Genomic DNA, 15,187 nt, shown 5'->3' on the forward strand with positions numbered 1-15,187 from the left:
AATTACAGCTATTTTGCGTAAGAAGCTATGAAATAATGGCGAACTATACCACACATCGGCACAGCACCTACCATATGAGAGGCAATGGCATTCATCCATATTATCTGCTTATATTCGGATATAAACCCTGTATTTTGATTGGCTGCTGAAAGAAAAATGGCGGAATGGATGGGCCAATGAAAACTCAAGATCTGGCGTGAGTGTTCCGAACACACACATTTCCCACATTTGTGATACTATCGCTTTTTTCTATTTTCCTTTGTGATTCTGTATTTCTCTCTCTCTCTCTCTCTCCACTTAACAAATATGTGTAAATTAAAATTCATTGCTGCACCCATCCCCAGTCTGGTATTCTGTTTTGTGCTACTGCTGTGGTGGTAGCCAATAAAAATTCTGTTTTCCACTTCTTATTCTTTTAGTTTGATTCTCATTGGCTCAGTCATCTGGGGTTGTGCATACGTCAAGACTGACCTAAGTAAATACAGTACATCTGGTGGGATCAACCTCTCTTAGTCCTTGATTCAGGTGACCACTCGACCTGCCCCGCTCAGCAGGGATTGATTTCCATATCACGTGAACTACTGTATACTGTACTGTATAAAAAGTATTTTTCCGTTAAGGTAAAAAAAAAAAAAAAAAAATGGCGTAAACCTATTCCTGAAAATTTTCACCTAGAAACGTGGGGGGTACAAAAGATACTCTGTCCCCCAGGCTCCAAAAAGTTGGGGGGGACACGTCCCCCTGTCCCCCACCCAAATGATTCCCCTGATGTTGCACACAGTCATGTTCATTGCCTCTCCAAACTTGAGTATCCTTTCCCCTTCCTCATTTCTTGCACCATATGCACATCCCCCATGTATTCCGTCATATCCCTGAACTGCTCCACCCACATGACCATTTAAGTTCCCCCCCCCACCCAACGCTACAATCTTATCACCGTGTTTCTTAAAGATGTTGGATAATAAGACTCAATTTAATCCAAAAGAAGTATTGTTTTTATATCCCAGTTAATATGAAAACAGATTAAGATTTTTGGAACAACACAATGCCTACTGATCATTTAAATTACCAATTGAGAAAATGTGCAGTGTCTATGGCAGAGGTCTGCAACCCTTAAAGCTAGAACAGCCATTTATTTTAATGTCTCACAAAAATGTAGTACTCTCGGAGTCGCAAAACAAAAAATTGTCTCATAAACCGAAATCTGCAGCACTTCTAAATCTAAACAAAACATTACGGTGATACTGTTCGATCCACTTATAGATCTTTTCAAAGTTGAATTAAAAATCTAATGCTGCCTTGCATGTGTTATATGATGCTTTTGTTCTGAAAGAATAAATGATTATTTATGAAGCTTCTGGATCTGTCCTAAAAGAGCTGCATGCGGCTCCTGAGCCGCAGGTTGCCGACCTCTGGTCTATGGTAAAAATAAAAAGATAAAAAGATTGACATATGTATGGATAAATGAATAACCAAATGTTTTAAGCTGATGTGTGCAATACTTTAACTGCCTGTGGAGAGAGAGAGAGAGAGAGAGAGAGAGAGAGAGAGAGAGAGAGAGAGAGAGAGAGAGAGAGAGAGAGAGAGGTTAGCTCAGATTTCTTTCAAACTTACCTGCTTGTGTCTAGTTAAATTTTTTGAGAGAGAGAGAGAGAGAGAGAGAGAGAGAGAGAGAGAGAGAGAGAGAGAGAGAGATCAGATTTCTTTCAAACTTTAGTTGCTTGTGTCTAAAGTTATATATTTTGAGAGAGAGAGAGAGAGAGAGAGAGAGAGAGAGAGAGAGAGAGAGAGAGAGAGAGAGAGAGAAGGGGGGTAGGAGGTTAGCTCAAATTTCTAACACACTAAGATTTTAGGTTTAAGACAGCAAAGGCAATGAGAAGACTGAAAATGCACAACAATATCTTAAGGCAATATTGCAATAATCATCATCATTATTATTATCACCATCTTCATTATGATCACCATCATCATCATCGTCACCATAATCATCATAAAAACTCTATCACTAGTGAACATAATATTTCAGCTGTTATCATTATTATCATCAGTAGCATCTCTCTAAGACCTGTATTCTCGCTGGTTAGGAAGACTCCTTAACACCTCTTCCTTAGTGATTTATTTCTCTATACGGCAGGTTAATATCAATGTGTATGTTACATACACAAAGCACTGTGATACCAGAACGATTTGTATAACACAAAAGAGGACGGCAAGGTGTAACGAGCAAAATAAATAGCTTATAAAGAAATATTAGGGAGCTCCCTTAACAGACCAGAATACATGCCCAAATGGCTCTAGACATTTTGTAACACATCTTTGTGACTTATCCTGTACCTTGTGCTGATCTTGTGATTTGTGTGTGCAGTGTGTCAAGGAAAGCACACGTACAATCTGTAACACATCTTCATAAGTGACTTACAATATTCTGTACCTAATGCTCATCTTGTGATTTGTGTGTGTGGTGTGTCGGGGAGAGCATGCGAATATTGTCAGGTGTGAAAGGACTGATCTTGCTGGTGGGTCTCTTGAGTGTATGGAAGATTTGTGTTATTTGTGAGACACGTTATGTGCTGGGGGTGGGGCTGGAGCTAGCTCTGTGGCTTGAGTGAGGAGTGGTTGGAAGAAGTTCAGGGAGCTGTTGCCTCTCCTGACACTGAACTAAGGGATCTTTGCATGCAGCATGTGTTAGGAGTGTAATGCTGTATGGCAATGAGACCTGGGCAGTAAAGGAAGAGAATATTCACAGGCTCAAACATACAGAAATGAAAAAAATTAGGTAGATGTGTAGTGCATCCTTGAATGCAAGGCCTGGGGGAGCTAGAATTGCAACTGAAGAAATGAGAGGAAGGATGGGACTGGAGTGTATTGGCCTTGTGAGTGCAATGCTGTACAAAAGTGAGACCTGGGTAGTATATGAAGTGGATATTCACAGGCTCAAACATATAGAAATAACAATGAATGAACTGTAGGTAATACAAAGTGCCAGAATGAGAGATTAAGTGAAACATCTCATGTCACTCGAAATCTGTGCCTTGCTCTCACTATGACACCAGATCTTGATCTTGCATGATGCTCCTGGGCTGTTCCTCAATCACTTTGGAATCATCGGCTGCATCGTACAGAGAGCCAGACAGCTGCTTGGAGGGTGATGAGGAGTGGAATGGTGTGCCAGTGAGAGAGGAGTAAGGGGGTGGAGTGTCGATGGTGGGGGAAGGGGGGGTGTAGGGTGGAGGAGGCTCTCTGCTCGCCCCCTCAATGGTAAATGAGGGAATGCCAACTGGGTAATGACCTAAGATGATGTTGTTCGCCACCAGGACACTAGCCACGTTGTTGAAGTTGAACTGGATCTGCGGAAACAAAAATGGATCAGAAAGTGACAAGAAATGAATGAAAAATGGTGTTGATAATTTTGTTGTTCTGGTACAGTAAAAACAGATCAGAAGGAACAAAAAATAATAATAAATACTGTAGCTGTTGTTGTTAATGTTTTTGTTGCTTGGATACAATAACAATAAATAACAAGAGACAAGACATAAAAATAACTACTGTTGTTGTTGCTGCTTGAATACAATAACAATAAATCACAAGGGACAAAAAATGATAATAGTGTTGTCACTGCTGCTATTGCTGTCTGGGAATGAAAAAAAGATATAAAAATAGACAATATATTTTAAATGCCATTATCCTGCTCCCCACTAGGTATATATAATGGGGCGGAAAGGGGGCAGGGGTGGTGGTGGTGGTGAGGGGGTCATTTTGAAGTAGCATAGTCCATCTATCTATCCACTGCCAGACGACTTAATCCCATACGGGGTGGCCACAGACAAATCGCCTCCACGTCGCCCTGTCCTCCGCCATTGCACTGCCCTGCTCCCAGCTCACACTCCCCTCTCTCATATACCTCTCCCCCCCATCTCATCCTTGGCCTCTCCCTCCCTCTCTCCCCCTCCACCTCACTCACATACACTTTCTTCGTCAGTCTCTCACTCTCCATACTCTCCACATGGCCAAATCACTTCACTGTGTTTCTCCTAACGCTTCCTATCACATCCACATCCACACCACACGCTCCTTCACTTCCTCATTAATCAGTCTGTCTCTCCATGTGACTCGACATGCTCCTCTAAAATAACTTATTTCCATCGCTCTCACTCTCGACTTCTGTCCCTCCAACAAGGTCCAAACTTCACTTCCATACGTTAGAGTTGGTATCACAATACTGTCATGTAGTAACTTTTTCACTTCCATGCTCACTTCCCTGTTTCTTATCACTGCTTTCAAGGAACCAGCAACCTTCTTCCTTGTTGTACCCTTTCAAGCACTTAACCCTCCAACTTCCACCCTTACTCATCGCACTATCCAAGTACTTAAACGTACTCACATTTTCCATTTCTTCCTCATCCAACCTCACTGTACATTCACTGACTTCACTTCTCTCGAAGACCATAACTTTACTCTTTCCTACATCCACCTTTAGATTCCGGTTCTTACATACTCTCCCAAACTCATCCACCAAGCCTTGCAGCTCCCCTTCGTCTTCACATAACAACACAGTATCATCTGCAAACAACAGTACAGGGAGTTTCCAAACCCTGTCCACTCTCATTAGAGCCACTCCAACATCCACTGCCCTACCTTGTATCTCTTTTATAACCACATCCATGTACAGATTGAACAGCCATGGACACGTGACACATCCCTGTCTCAACTCAACCTTCAAATAGAAAAACTCACTCAGTGCACTATCCACACGCACTGCATCCTTAGCACCCTCATACATACTCTTCACAGCATTCAACAACTTCCCATCTACTCCATATATTCTTAATACTTTCCACAATCCTTGTCTATCCACCCTGTCACATGCTTTCTCCAAGTCCATGAAGGCCGCATACGACTTCTTTCCCTTCTCTAGACACTTTTCCACTAAAGATCCAAGAATGAATATCTGATCTACACAACCTCTTCCCTTCTAAAACCTCCCTGTTCTTCTCCAATTAATTCCTCTGCTACATCTCAAACTCTGTCAATAAGTATCCTCTCATACTTTTCCTTTTACACTAAGAAGACAAATGCCTCTATGATTACCACACACTTCTTTTTCCCCTTTTCCTTTGTACAAGGGAATAATCATACCTGACTTCCAATCCTCCGGGACTCTACCTTCCTCCCAGGCCAATCTGCACATCTTCCACATTTATTCTACTACTATCTCTCCCCCATGCTTCAGCATTTCACCACACACTCCATCATTTCCTGGGACTTTCCCCATTTTGACTTTCTTCATTGCTTCAACAACTTCCATCCTACTGATTCCTTCCTGTCTTCTCACCTCCCTCCTTCTCCTAACCATTCCTCAGCCACTTATACTCACATTCCTTTCATTCTCTATGTTCAACAATTTCTTAAAGTGTTCTCTCCATCTGCACACTTTTTCTCCCTCCTCCACTAGTAATCTACCATTTCTCTCTCTCTCTCTCTCTCTCTCTCTCTCTCTCTCTTATGCTGGATATTTTACCAAGATGAAGAAAATGAAATAAAAACAATAGCCGTGTTGGGTGGGAGAGAGAAACAGGTTAGAGCTTGAATTCTTTAAAAATTTTGGACTACACAGGTCCATAAAACATTAGATAAAATAAAGAAATCTAGCTCTAAGACAGAGAAGAGCCTGAATTTTTATTTTCTTTAATGTTTTGTGTTACACAGAACCCATCACATTAGAGAAAATAAAGAAATCTAGGTCTAAGACACAGATTAGAACTAATTCTTTATATTCATTAACATTTTTGGCTACACAGAAACCAAAATGTTAAAGAGGGTAAAGAAATCTAGCTCTAACCTGTGTCTCTCTCTCACCGAACACGTCCACTTGTCGTACTGGAATAAAGAACAAAAAAATAACGTCAAACAATACCCATGTGGAGAGGATGGAGAAAGAGAGACTAACTAGGAGAGTGTGTGATATGGAGGGAGAAAGAGGAAGGGGCAGATCGAGGATGAGATGGAGGGATGGAGTAGAGAGGTATATGAGAGAGGGGGATATAAGTTGGGGGTACAGAATAAGAGACTAACTAGGAGTGTACATGAATGAGGCAGAGGGGGGAGAAAGGGACAGGGAGACTGCGGATGAAGAGTCAAAGACTAACTAGGAGTATATGTGAGTGAGGTGGAGGAGGGGGGGAGCGGAAGCGAGAGACCGAGGATGAAATGGAGGGGTGACGAGGGGGTGAAAGCTGGGGAGGAGAGCAGCAAAATGGCAGGGGCCAGGGTGACATGGAGGTGATTTGTTTGTGGCAACCCCATACAGGGTAGGTGGGGGCGCCCACCATCCACCCACTTCGTGTAGTGGTACTCTTCTTTTTAGGGTAGCTCTACTGTACACTGAGTGGCAAGCAAAACGATTTCCTGAAAACCAGGAAAGCATTTACAACGCTGGGTGGTAACCTTATAACCAACCGACATGTGTTCCCCACGTGACAGCAAGTGGGTTGGCGGAGGGTCAGTGCCTCTCCCGGAAAACAACTAACTAAAAATACGAACAAGAAGCCTTGGACCAAGACCGACCAAAAGATGATGACCAAGGACTGAACAAAGGTCATGATACGGAAGGCGACATGGAATGTATGGGGTGCAAATGATGAGTTGAAAGAGAGAGAGAATGTCCAGGTGTTTGTGGGTGCGAAAGTGAATGTATGTGGATTAACCGAAACTAAATGGATAGGAAAGAGTGTGAGAGAATGGGAGTATGGATGGGGTATATGTGCAAAGAGTAGGTGAGAATGAGACGGTAAAAGATGGAGTGTGTATTGTTGTGTGTAAGAGATGGAAGGAAAATATAAGACAATATGGATCAGTTCGCCTAGGACTGTGTGGGTAAGATTGAAAGTTGGCTACAAATGTGGGTGATTGTGTGCGTGTATGCACCAACGCAAGATCGTGCAAGCAGAGTGAGAGAAGAGTTTTGGACAAATGTGGAAGTTTGCATGGAAAAGTTTGAAAGGAATGAGAGTGTTTTTGACTGGAGATATGAATGGTAAAGTATGGAATGTGAAGGTGGATGGAGTAGTGGGTGGGTGGGGTGTGCCTGCTGAGATAGATGAGAATGGCAGTGCTTTAGTGGACATTTGCGCCAGGAGGGGATTGATGGTAGCCAATACCCTCTTCAGGCACAAAATGATCCACAAGTATACATGGCGAGTGATGAGAAGGGTGGGTGGTGAACTGAATGAATGGAAGGCAATGATTGATTATGTGTGTGTGGATGAAAGGATGCAAAGATGGTAATGGATGCAAGAGTATATAGAGGTTGGGGGAGAGGACTTTCTGACCACCACTTGGTGGTGGTCAAAATCAAGGTCCAAGTCTATCTATCTATCTATAGCCCGACGCCCTGATCCCGCAAAGGGTGGCCGCAGACAAAACGCCTCCAAGTCGCTCTGTCACCCACCATTTGACTACCCTCCCCCCAACTCACCCCCCCCTCCCTCATATACCTCTCAACTCCATCCCTCCACCTCATCCTCGGTCTACCCCTCCCTCTCCCTCCCTCCATCTCACTCACATACACCCTCTTAGTCAGTCTCTCATTCTCCATTCTCACCAAATGTCCAAACCACCTCAGTGTATTTCTCCTAATCTTCTCAACCACATCCACATCCACCCCACAACGTTCCTTCACTTCTTCATTAGTCAACCTGTCCCTCCACGTCACTCCACATGCTCCTCTCAAGTAACTCATTTCCACTGCTCTCACTCTTGACTTGTTCCCCTCTTGCAAGGTCCACGCCTCGCTTCCATACGTCAGGGTAGGGATCACAATACTATCATGCAGTGACTTCTTAACTTCCATACTCACCTCCCTATTTCTCATCACTGCTTTCAGTGTACCAACAACCTTCCTTCCCTGCTGTACCCTTTCACGCACTTCATCTCCCAAAGATCCATCCTTACTCATCACACTACCCAAGTACTTGCATGCACTCACATTCTCCATATCCTCACCATCCAACCTCACTGCACACTCTGTGACTTCATTTCTCTCCAACACCATAACTTTACCTTTGTTTACATTAACTTTCAGATTCCTCCTCCTACACACAGTCCCAAATTCATTCACCAAACCTTGCAACTCTCATTCATCTTCACTCAACAATACTGTATCATCAGCAAACAGCAACACTGGAAGCTTCCAAATCTCACCCTCATTCATTAGGGCCAACCCCACATCCACTGCCCTACGTTCCACCTCCTTTACAACTCCATCCATGTATATATTAAACAGCCATGGAGACATCACACAACCCAGTTTCAGTCCCACATTGAGATCAAAGAACTCACTCAGCTCACCATCTACTCGCATCGTAGCCCTAGCTCCCTCATACATACTCTTCACAGCACTCAACAATTTCCCCTCCACTCCATTTATTTCTTAATACCTTCCACATACCTTGCCTATCTATTCTGTCATAAGCTTTCTCCAAGTCCATGAAGGCAGCATACACTTTCCTTCTGTTCTCTAGATACTTCTCCACTAAACATCTTAGAACAAATATCTGATCTACACACCCTTTTCCCTTCCTAAATCCCCCTTGTTCTTTTCCAACTAGCTTCTCTGTCATATGCCTAATCCTATCAATGAGTATTCTACCATATATTTTACCAATCACACTAAGAAGGCAAATACCCCTATGGTTACCACATTCTTCTCTCTCCCCTTTTCCTTTGTATAAAGGAACAATTATACCCGATTTCCAGTCCTCTGGAACCCTTCCCTCTTCCCAAGCCAATCTACACAACTTCCATATCCACTCCACAACGATCTCACCCCCATACCTAAGCATTTCACCACACACTCCATCAATTCCTGGGGCCTTTCCCAACTTAATCTTTTTCATCGCTTCCACTACTTCTGCCCTACTGATCTCTTCCTCCCTTCTCTCATCTCTTCTTCTCCCAGCCATTCCCCAACCACTTATACTCACACTGCTGTCACTCTCTACATTCAACAAATCCTCAAAGTGCTCCTTCCATCTCCTCAATTTCTCTCTCTTCTCCACCAACAATCTATTATTCCTATCTTTCACTCCCCTGCTATTTCCCCTTTCACACTGCCTTACTTTCTTTACCCCCTGCCAAAACAGTTTCTTACTCTCCCTCCATTTCACACTCAGATTCCTCCCAAACTCTTCATCCACTTTCTTCTTACTCTCCTTCACCAGTCTCTTAACCTCCCTTCTCCTGCTCACATATATCTCTCTCTTCTCTCTCTCATCTTCTCCCCTACCTCTACTCGCTAACCATTCACTATATGCCTTCTTCTTTTGTTCCACAGCTCGTTTCACCTCATCATTCCACCATGCTGTCCCTTGCACACCCTTGCATCTCCTCCTCACTCCACAAACCGCCTCACACGCTGCGCCTATCTCTTCCGTGAATATCTTACATACGTCTTCCACCCCTTCCATTTGCTCTAGCTCATACCTTCCAAATCTTTCTTCCACTATGCTCTTATACTCTGTCATTTTCTCACTATCTTGCAATTTCTCCACTCTTCTCACAGGAGCTGCTTCCTCCTGTCTTCCCCTTCGTCTCCTCAACCACCTTCTTTGCATCTCTACCCTGGCCATCACTAAGTGATGGTCCGAGACTCCATTCCCCCACCCTCTCCACACTCTTGCATCCAACACTTGTCTTCTCATTCGCTCATCCACACACACGTAATCTATCATTGCCTTTCGTTCAACAAGTTCACCATCCATCCTCCTCATTACTCTCCATGTATACCGGTGGATCATCTTATGACGAAAGTAGGTATTGGCTATTGCCAACCCCTTACAAGCACAGATGTCCACCAAAGCACTACCATGCCCATCTATGTCAGCTGGCACGCCCCACTGACCAACCACTCCATCCACTCGTACATTCCCAACTTTGCCATTGATGTCTCCAATCAACAGCACTCTCTCGCTCCTCTCAAACTTGTCCATACATGCTTCTACTCTCGTCCAAGTAAAACGGAGAAACATAAAAAGGGAAGGACGGGAGGATGGAGTAGATGCAAGGAGAGTGGAAAGGTTACAAGAAGATAAGAAAAAATCAGAATAAAAGAGAGAAGTGGAGGAACGATTGAGTAAATACGGATTGGAGCAGATGGGGGATGTGGAAGGCGTGTGCAAGATATTCACAGAAGAAATATGTGCAGCATGTGAGGTAGTGTGTGGGGTGAAGAGAAGACGAAAGGGGGTGCAAGGAACAGAAGGGTGGAATGAAGAGGTGAGACAGGCTGTGGCACAAAAGTAGAAAGCATATAATGAAAGAATGAGAAATAGGGACGTGGAAGAAATTGAGAGACGGAAGAAAGAGTTAAATGTACAAAGGAAGAGAGAAGTGAAAAGATTAGTAAGAAAGAGTAAGAAGTAAGTGGATGAGGAATTTAGAAGGAATTTGAGTGTAAAGTGGAGGGAATGTAAGAAAATGTTCTGGAAAGAGGTAAAGAGAGTCAGACAGGGTGGCAATGAAGTTAGTAGGGGAGTGAAAGATAAAAATGGTAGATTACTGGTGGAGACAGGAGATAAAATGAGCAGATGGAAAGAACACTTTATGGAATTGTTGAACATAGAGAATGAAAGTAATGCGAGTATAAGCGGGTGGGGAATGGCTGAGAGAAGGAGGGAGGTGAGAAAACAGGAAGAAATCAGTAGGATGGAAGTTGTGGAAGTACTGAAGAAGTCAAAATGGGAAAAGCACCAGGAAATGGTGGAGTGTGTGGTGAAATGCTGAAGCATGGGGGAGAGATACTAGTAGAATGGATGTGGAAGATGTACAGCTGGCCTGGGAGGTAAAGTCCCGGATGACTGGAAGTCAGATATAATTATTCCCTTGTACAAAGGGAAAGGGGAAAAGGAAGTGTGCCGTAATCAAAGGGGCATTTGTCTTCTTAGTGTAATAAGAAAATTATACGGTAGGATACTTATTGACAGAGTTAGAGAAATAACAGAGGAATTACTTGGAGAAGAACAGGGAGGCTTTAGGAAGGGAAGAGGTTGTGTAGATTAGATATTCATTCTTAGATCTTTAGTGGAAAAGTGTCTAGTGAAGGGAAAGAAGTTGTATGCGGCCTTCATGGTCTTGGAGAAAGCATGTGACAGGGTGGATAGACAAGGATTGTGGAAAGTATTAAGAATATATGGAGTAGATGGGAAGTTGTTGAATGCTGTGACGAGTATGTATGAGGGTGCTAAGGCTGCACTGTGTGTAGATGGTGAACTAAGTGAGTTTTTCTGTTTGAAGGTTTGGTAGAAACAGAGATGTTTCATGTGTCCATGGTTGTTCAATCTGTACATGGATGGGGTTATAAAAGAGATCAAGGTAGGGCAGTGGATGTTGGAGTGGCCCTAATAAAAGAGGGCAGTGTTTGGAATCTCCCTGTACTGTTGTTTTCAGATGATACTGTGTTGTTAAGTGAAGACGAAGGGGGGCTGCAAGGCTTGGTGGATGAGTTTGGGAGTGTAGGAAACGCAATCTAAAGGTGGATGTAGGAAAGAGTAAAGTTATGGTCTTCGAGAGAAGTGAAGTCAGTGAATGTACAGTGAGGATGGATGAGGAGGAAATGGAAAATGTGAGTACGTTTATGTACTTGGGTAGTGTGATGAGTAAAGGTGGAAGTTTGGAGGGTTAAGTGCTTGAAAGGGTACAACAAGAAAGGTTGCTGGTTCCTTGAAAGCAGTGATACGAAACACGGGAGTGAGCATGGAAGTGAAAAAGTTATTACATGACAGTATTGTGATACCAACTCTAACGTATGCAAGTGAAGCTTGGACCTTGTTGGAGAGACACAAGTCAAGAGTGAGAGCGGTGGAAATCAGTTAACTGAGAGGAGCCTGTGGAGTCACATGGAGAGACAGACTGACAAATGAGGATATAAAGGAGCGCTGTGGTGTGGATGTGACAGGAAGCGTTAGGAGAAACACAATGAGGTGGTTTGGCCATGTGATGAGGATGGAGAGTGAGATATTGACGAACAGAGTGTATGTCAGTGAGATGGAGGGGGAGAAAGGGAGGGGGAGGCCAAGGATGAGATGGAGGGATGTTATGGAGAGGTACAGTCGTGGTCATAAATAAAATAATCACCTATCCTCCAGTACCCCGCGCCTCAGGCTGGCTCCTTTATGCGCGGCAAGTCACAGTGGAGTAAGAGGGTCTGAGAATGAGGGGCCAGAGAGAGAAGGGAAGGAGGGGCCAGAGAGAGAAGGGAAGGTGGGTGGGGGGACTAGTGATGATGCGGTAGTGGAGAGAGGGCGGGGAGGGAGGGTAGGTAGGAGAGGGAGAATGAAATGCGAAGTGGTGGTCAAATTATGTCTATTTTCATTCATTCAGGGCATAGTATAAAGGAGTAAATATTCGGTAGATAATGCTGCATTACATCTTGTGTCGCGGCGTCAGACAACAAGCTTTAGATAGGTGGTGATATCAAGGGCTGGCTCATGAGAGTAATATACTGTACTAACATGACAGCTCAAACATTAGTGCGGAGCCAGATATTTGTGTTTGTTCGTGTATTTTGACTTCGGACACAGAATGGAATCTGGATGACTTTGACTTCCGTAATGTTAATTGAGACGTCCTCTACCCTTACATGTAATTAATTTTGGAGCTAAATATTATACGCAAGTTTTGACATGGCTGTGTCCACAGTAAATATGATCATCCTCTCGGTATACACTCCCTCAATACAGTCACCAACATGTCAGTTATATTGTGGCATCTCTATAATGAAAAGGCTATTTAAAATAATTGTGCATAAAGGTAAATAAATTTGATGTCTGCGCACATGGGTGGGTATAATAATGATATATCTCATAAAATGTTAGAAAGAAAATGAAACAAAATCCTACCGGAACTCCTACAATATACCTGTGTCAGTATTTACCGATATTGGTAAAGCCAAAGCAACCAGGAAAGCCTTAGTAAGTAGTTCAGTGGTCTCCTGCCTCAATAACCACTTGCAATCCTCTCAGCACCGAGGAAACAATGTTGTTGATGTTTTTTTTTCGTTTCGTCTGAACAGCTCCCACTGTCCTTGGTGTGCTGGAGGATGCGGGCCCGTGTCCTCTCGTTCTCTGGCTTCCACGAGTTGACAGTCTGGGCCTACACAGTTTCGATGGACCAACACTAATGTTTGATCTGTCACGTCAGTGTATGTCTCTCACGAGCCAATCCTTGATATCACCACCTATCTAAAGCTTGTTATCTGACGACGCTATACATGGTGCAATGCAGCATCATCTACAGAACATTAACTCCTCAACATGATGCCCTGAATGAAAGAAAATAGACAAATAATGTGACCACCACTTCGCATTTCTTCTCCCTCCCCTCCCTCTTTCCAACCCCGCACCATCACTCGTCCCCCCACCCACCTTCCCTTCTCTCTCTGGCCCCTCCCTCTCAGCCCCTCTTACTCCACTGAGACTTGCCGCGCATAAAGGAGGCAGCCTGAGGCACGGGGTACTGGAGGATGGGTGATTATTTATGACCACGACTGTATATAAGAGAGGGGGGTGTAAGCTGGGAGCAGGGCAGTGAAATGGCGGGGGACAGGGCGACATGGAGGCGATTTGTTTATGGCCACCCCGTATGGGATTAAGGCATGTGGCAATAGATAGATGGACAGACAGATCCCCATACATAAATAGGGCATCTGACTATAGATAGATGAACAGATATAAAGATAGATCTAGATAAAATACATTAATAGACATCCCACCTCCAAATGGCAGGGAACAGGGCGACATGGAAGCGATGTAAGTGGCCACCCCTTATGGGACTAAGGTGTCTGGCTAAAGACTGAAAGACAGACAGACAGACAGACAAATAAACAGACAGACAGAAAGATAGATAGACTGACACACAGATGGACAGATAGATAGAACACATTACTGGACATCCCACCTCCAAATGGCAGGGGACAGGGGAACATGGAAGCGATTTGTTTGTGGCCACCCCATACGGGATTGAGGTGTTTGGCTATAGACAGACAGACAGACAGACAGACAGACAAGCAGACAGATAGATACAGTACATCATCACACATTCCACCTTCAAACGGCTGGAGACAGGATGACATGGAGACTTGTTTGTGGCTATACATAGACAGACAGACAAACAAATAGTTAGACAGATAATATACATTATCAGATATGCCACCTACACCCACCTTAACCTCATACTCTGCCGTTATCAGCTTGCAATAACGCAGACAAACAGCCGATTCTGGCACACGAAGAGGGACGCAGCGCCATTCGTCAATCTCACCCGATCTCATGCCCTGACGCTTCACCTGTTGGATTACCGCATGCTTCTTCTTCACATGCTCCCCCGCACGGTACGTTATGGTCTGGGAAGTGTTGAGGTTATTATTATTACTGTATTATTATTATTATTATTATTATTATTATTATTATTCAACATCATCATCATCATCATAATCCAATCCCACGTTGCCCCATGAGAAGCGTAGAAGCCCGGGGATAGGCAAGTTGGTCCTGACATTTAAGATGACAGTGACCAGCCTCACTCATCCCTGAGTGGCATTACGTGAGAAATAAACCCCACCACCCCTTGGATGTAAACCTTCACCGGCTCAATCTGATTGGAGCGCCATAATTACCCACTAAACCACCAGGCGCCAAAATTAGGTTATTTATGGTTACCACCCAGCGTAGTAAATGGTTTCATGGTGTAAAGGAAACCACTTCGCTTGCCACTCAGTGTAAAGTCACCCACAGGCAGAAGGAATAGGAAAGAATGAAGGAAAGAAAGAAAGAAGAGGGAGTCTTTAGTCACCCAAAGGCAGAAGATTATTAATTTATTATTATTATTACTGATATTACAGAATTATTTTTATTATTATTAATTTTATCTTTCTCCTTATTATTATTAATACTGTATTATTATTACTGCTATTATGGTTATTACAGTACAGTAAACCATTGATGCTCGCGGGGGTTAGGGAACAGAGACCCCCGTGAGAATGGAAAATCCACAAGCATCAAATTAATTACCCCTTCCACACTGGGAAGTTGTTGAAAGCCGTGAAGATTACGTATGAGGGTGCTAAGGCTGCAGTGCGTGTGGATAGTGAACTGAGTGAATTTTTCTATTTCAAGGTTGGAATGAAGCAAGGATG

The 15,187-nt window shown here is 43.6% G+C and overlaps 1 protein-coding gene across 1 annotated transcript in view; it reads right to left on the reverse strand.

Annotated features, from left to right (window-relative positions):
* Positions 1-1,725: 1,725 nt before the first annotated feature.
* The window catches only part of LOC145418569 (arrestin domain-containing protein 3-like), a 199,036-nt gene continuing 185,574 nt past the window's right edge, over positions 1,726-15,187 (reverse strand). The window contains exons 6-7 of the mRNA XM_080286936.1: positions 14,216-14,395; positions 1,726-3,347 (exon numbers count right to left, since the gene is read on the reverse strand). Coding sequence (XP_080143062.1) covers positions 3,042-3,347; positions 14,216-14,395 — 486 coding nt within the window. The 3' untranslated portion in view covers positions 1,726-3,041. The remainder of the gene's footprint in view (positions 3,348-14,215; positions 14,396-15,187) is intronic.

This window comes from Coenobita brevimanus, chromosome 115 (assembly GCF_032717465.1).
Source record: "Coenobita brevimanus isolate Jiangsu-jjx chromosome 115, ASM3271746v2, whole genome shotgun sequence".
NCBI classification, from domain to species: domain Eukaryota; kingdom Metazoa; phylum Arthropoda; class Malacostraca; order Decapoda; family Coenobitidae; genus Coenobita; species Coenobita brevimanus.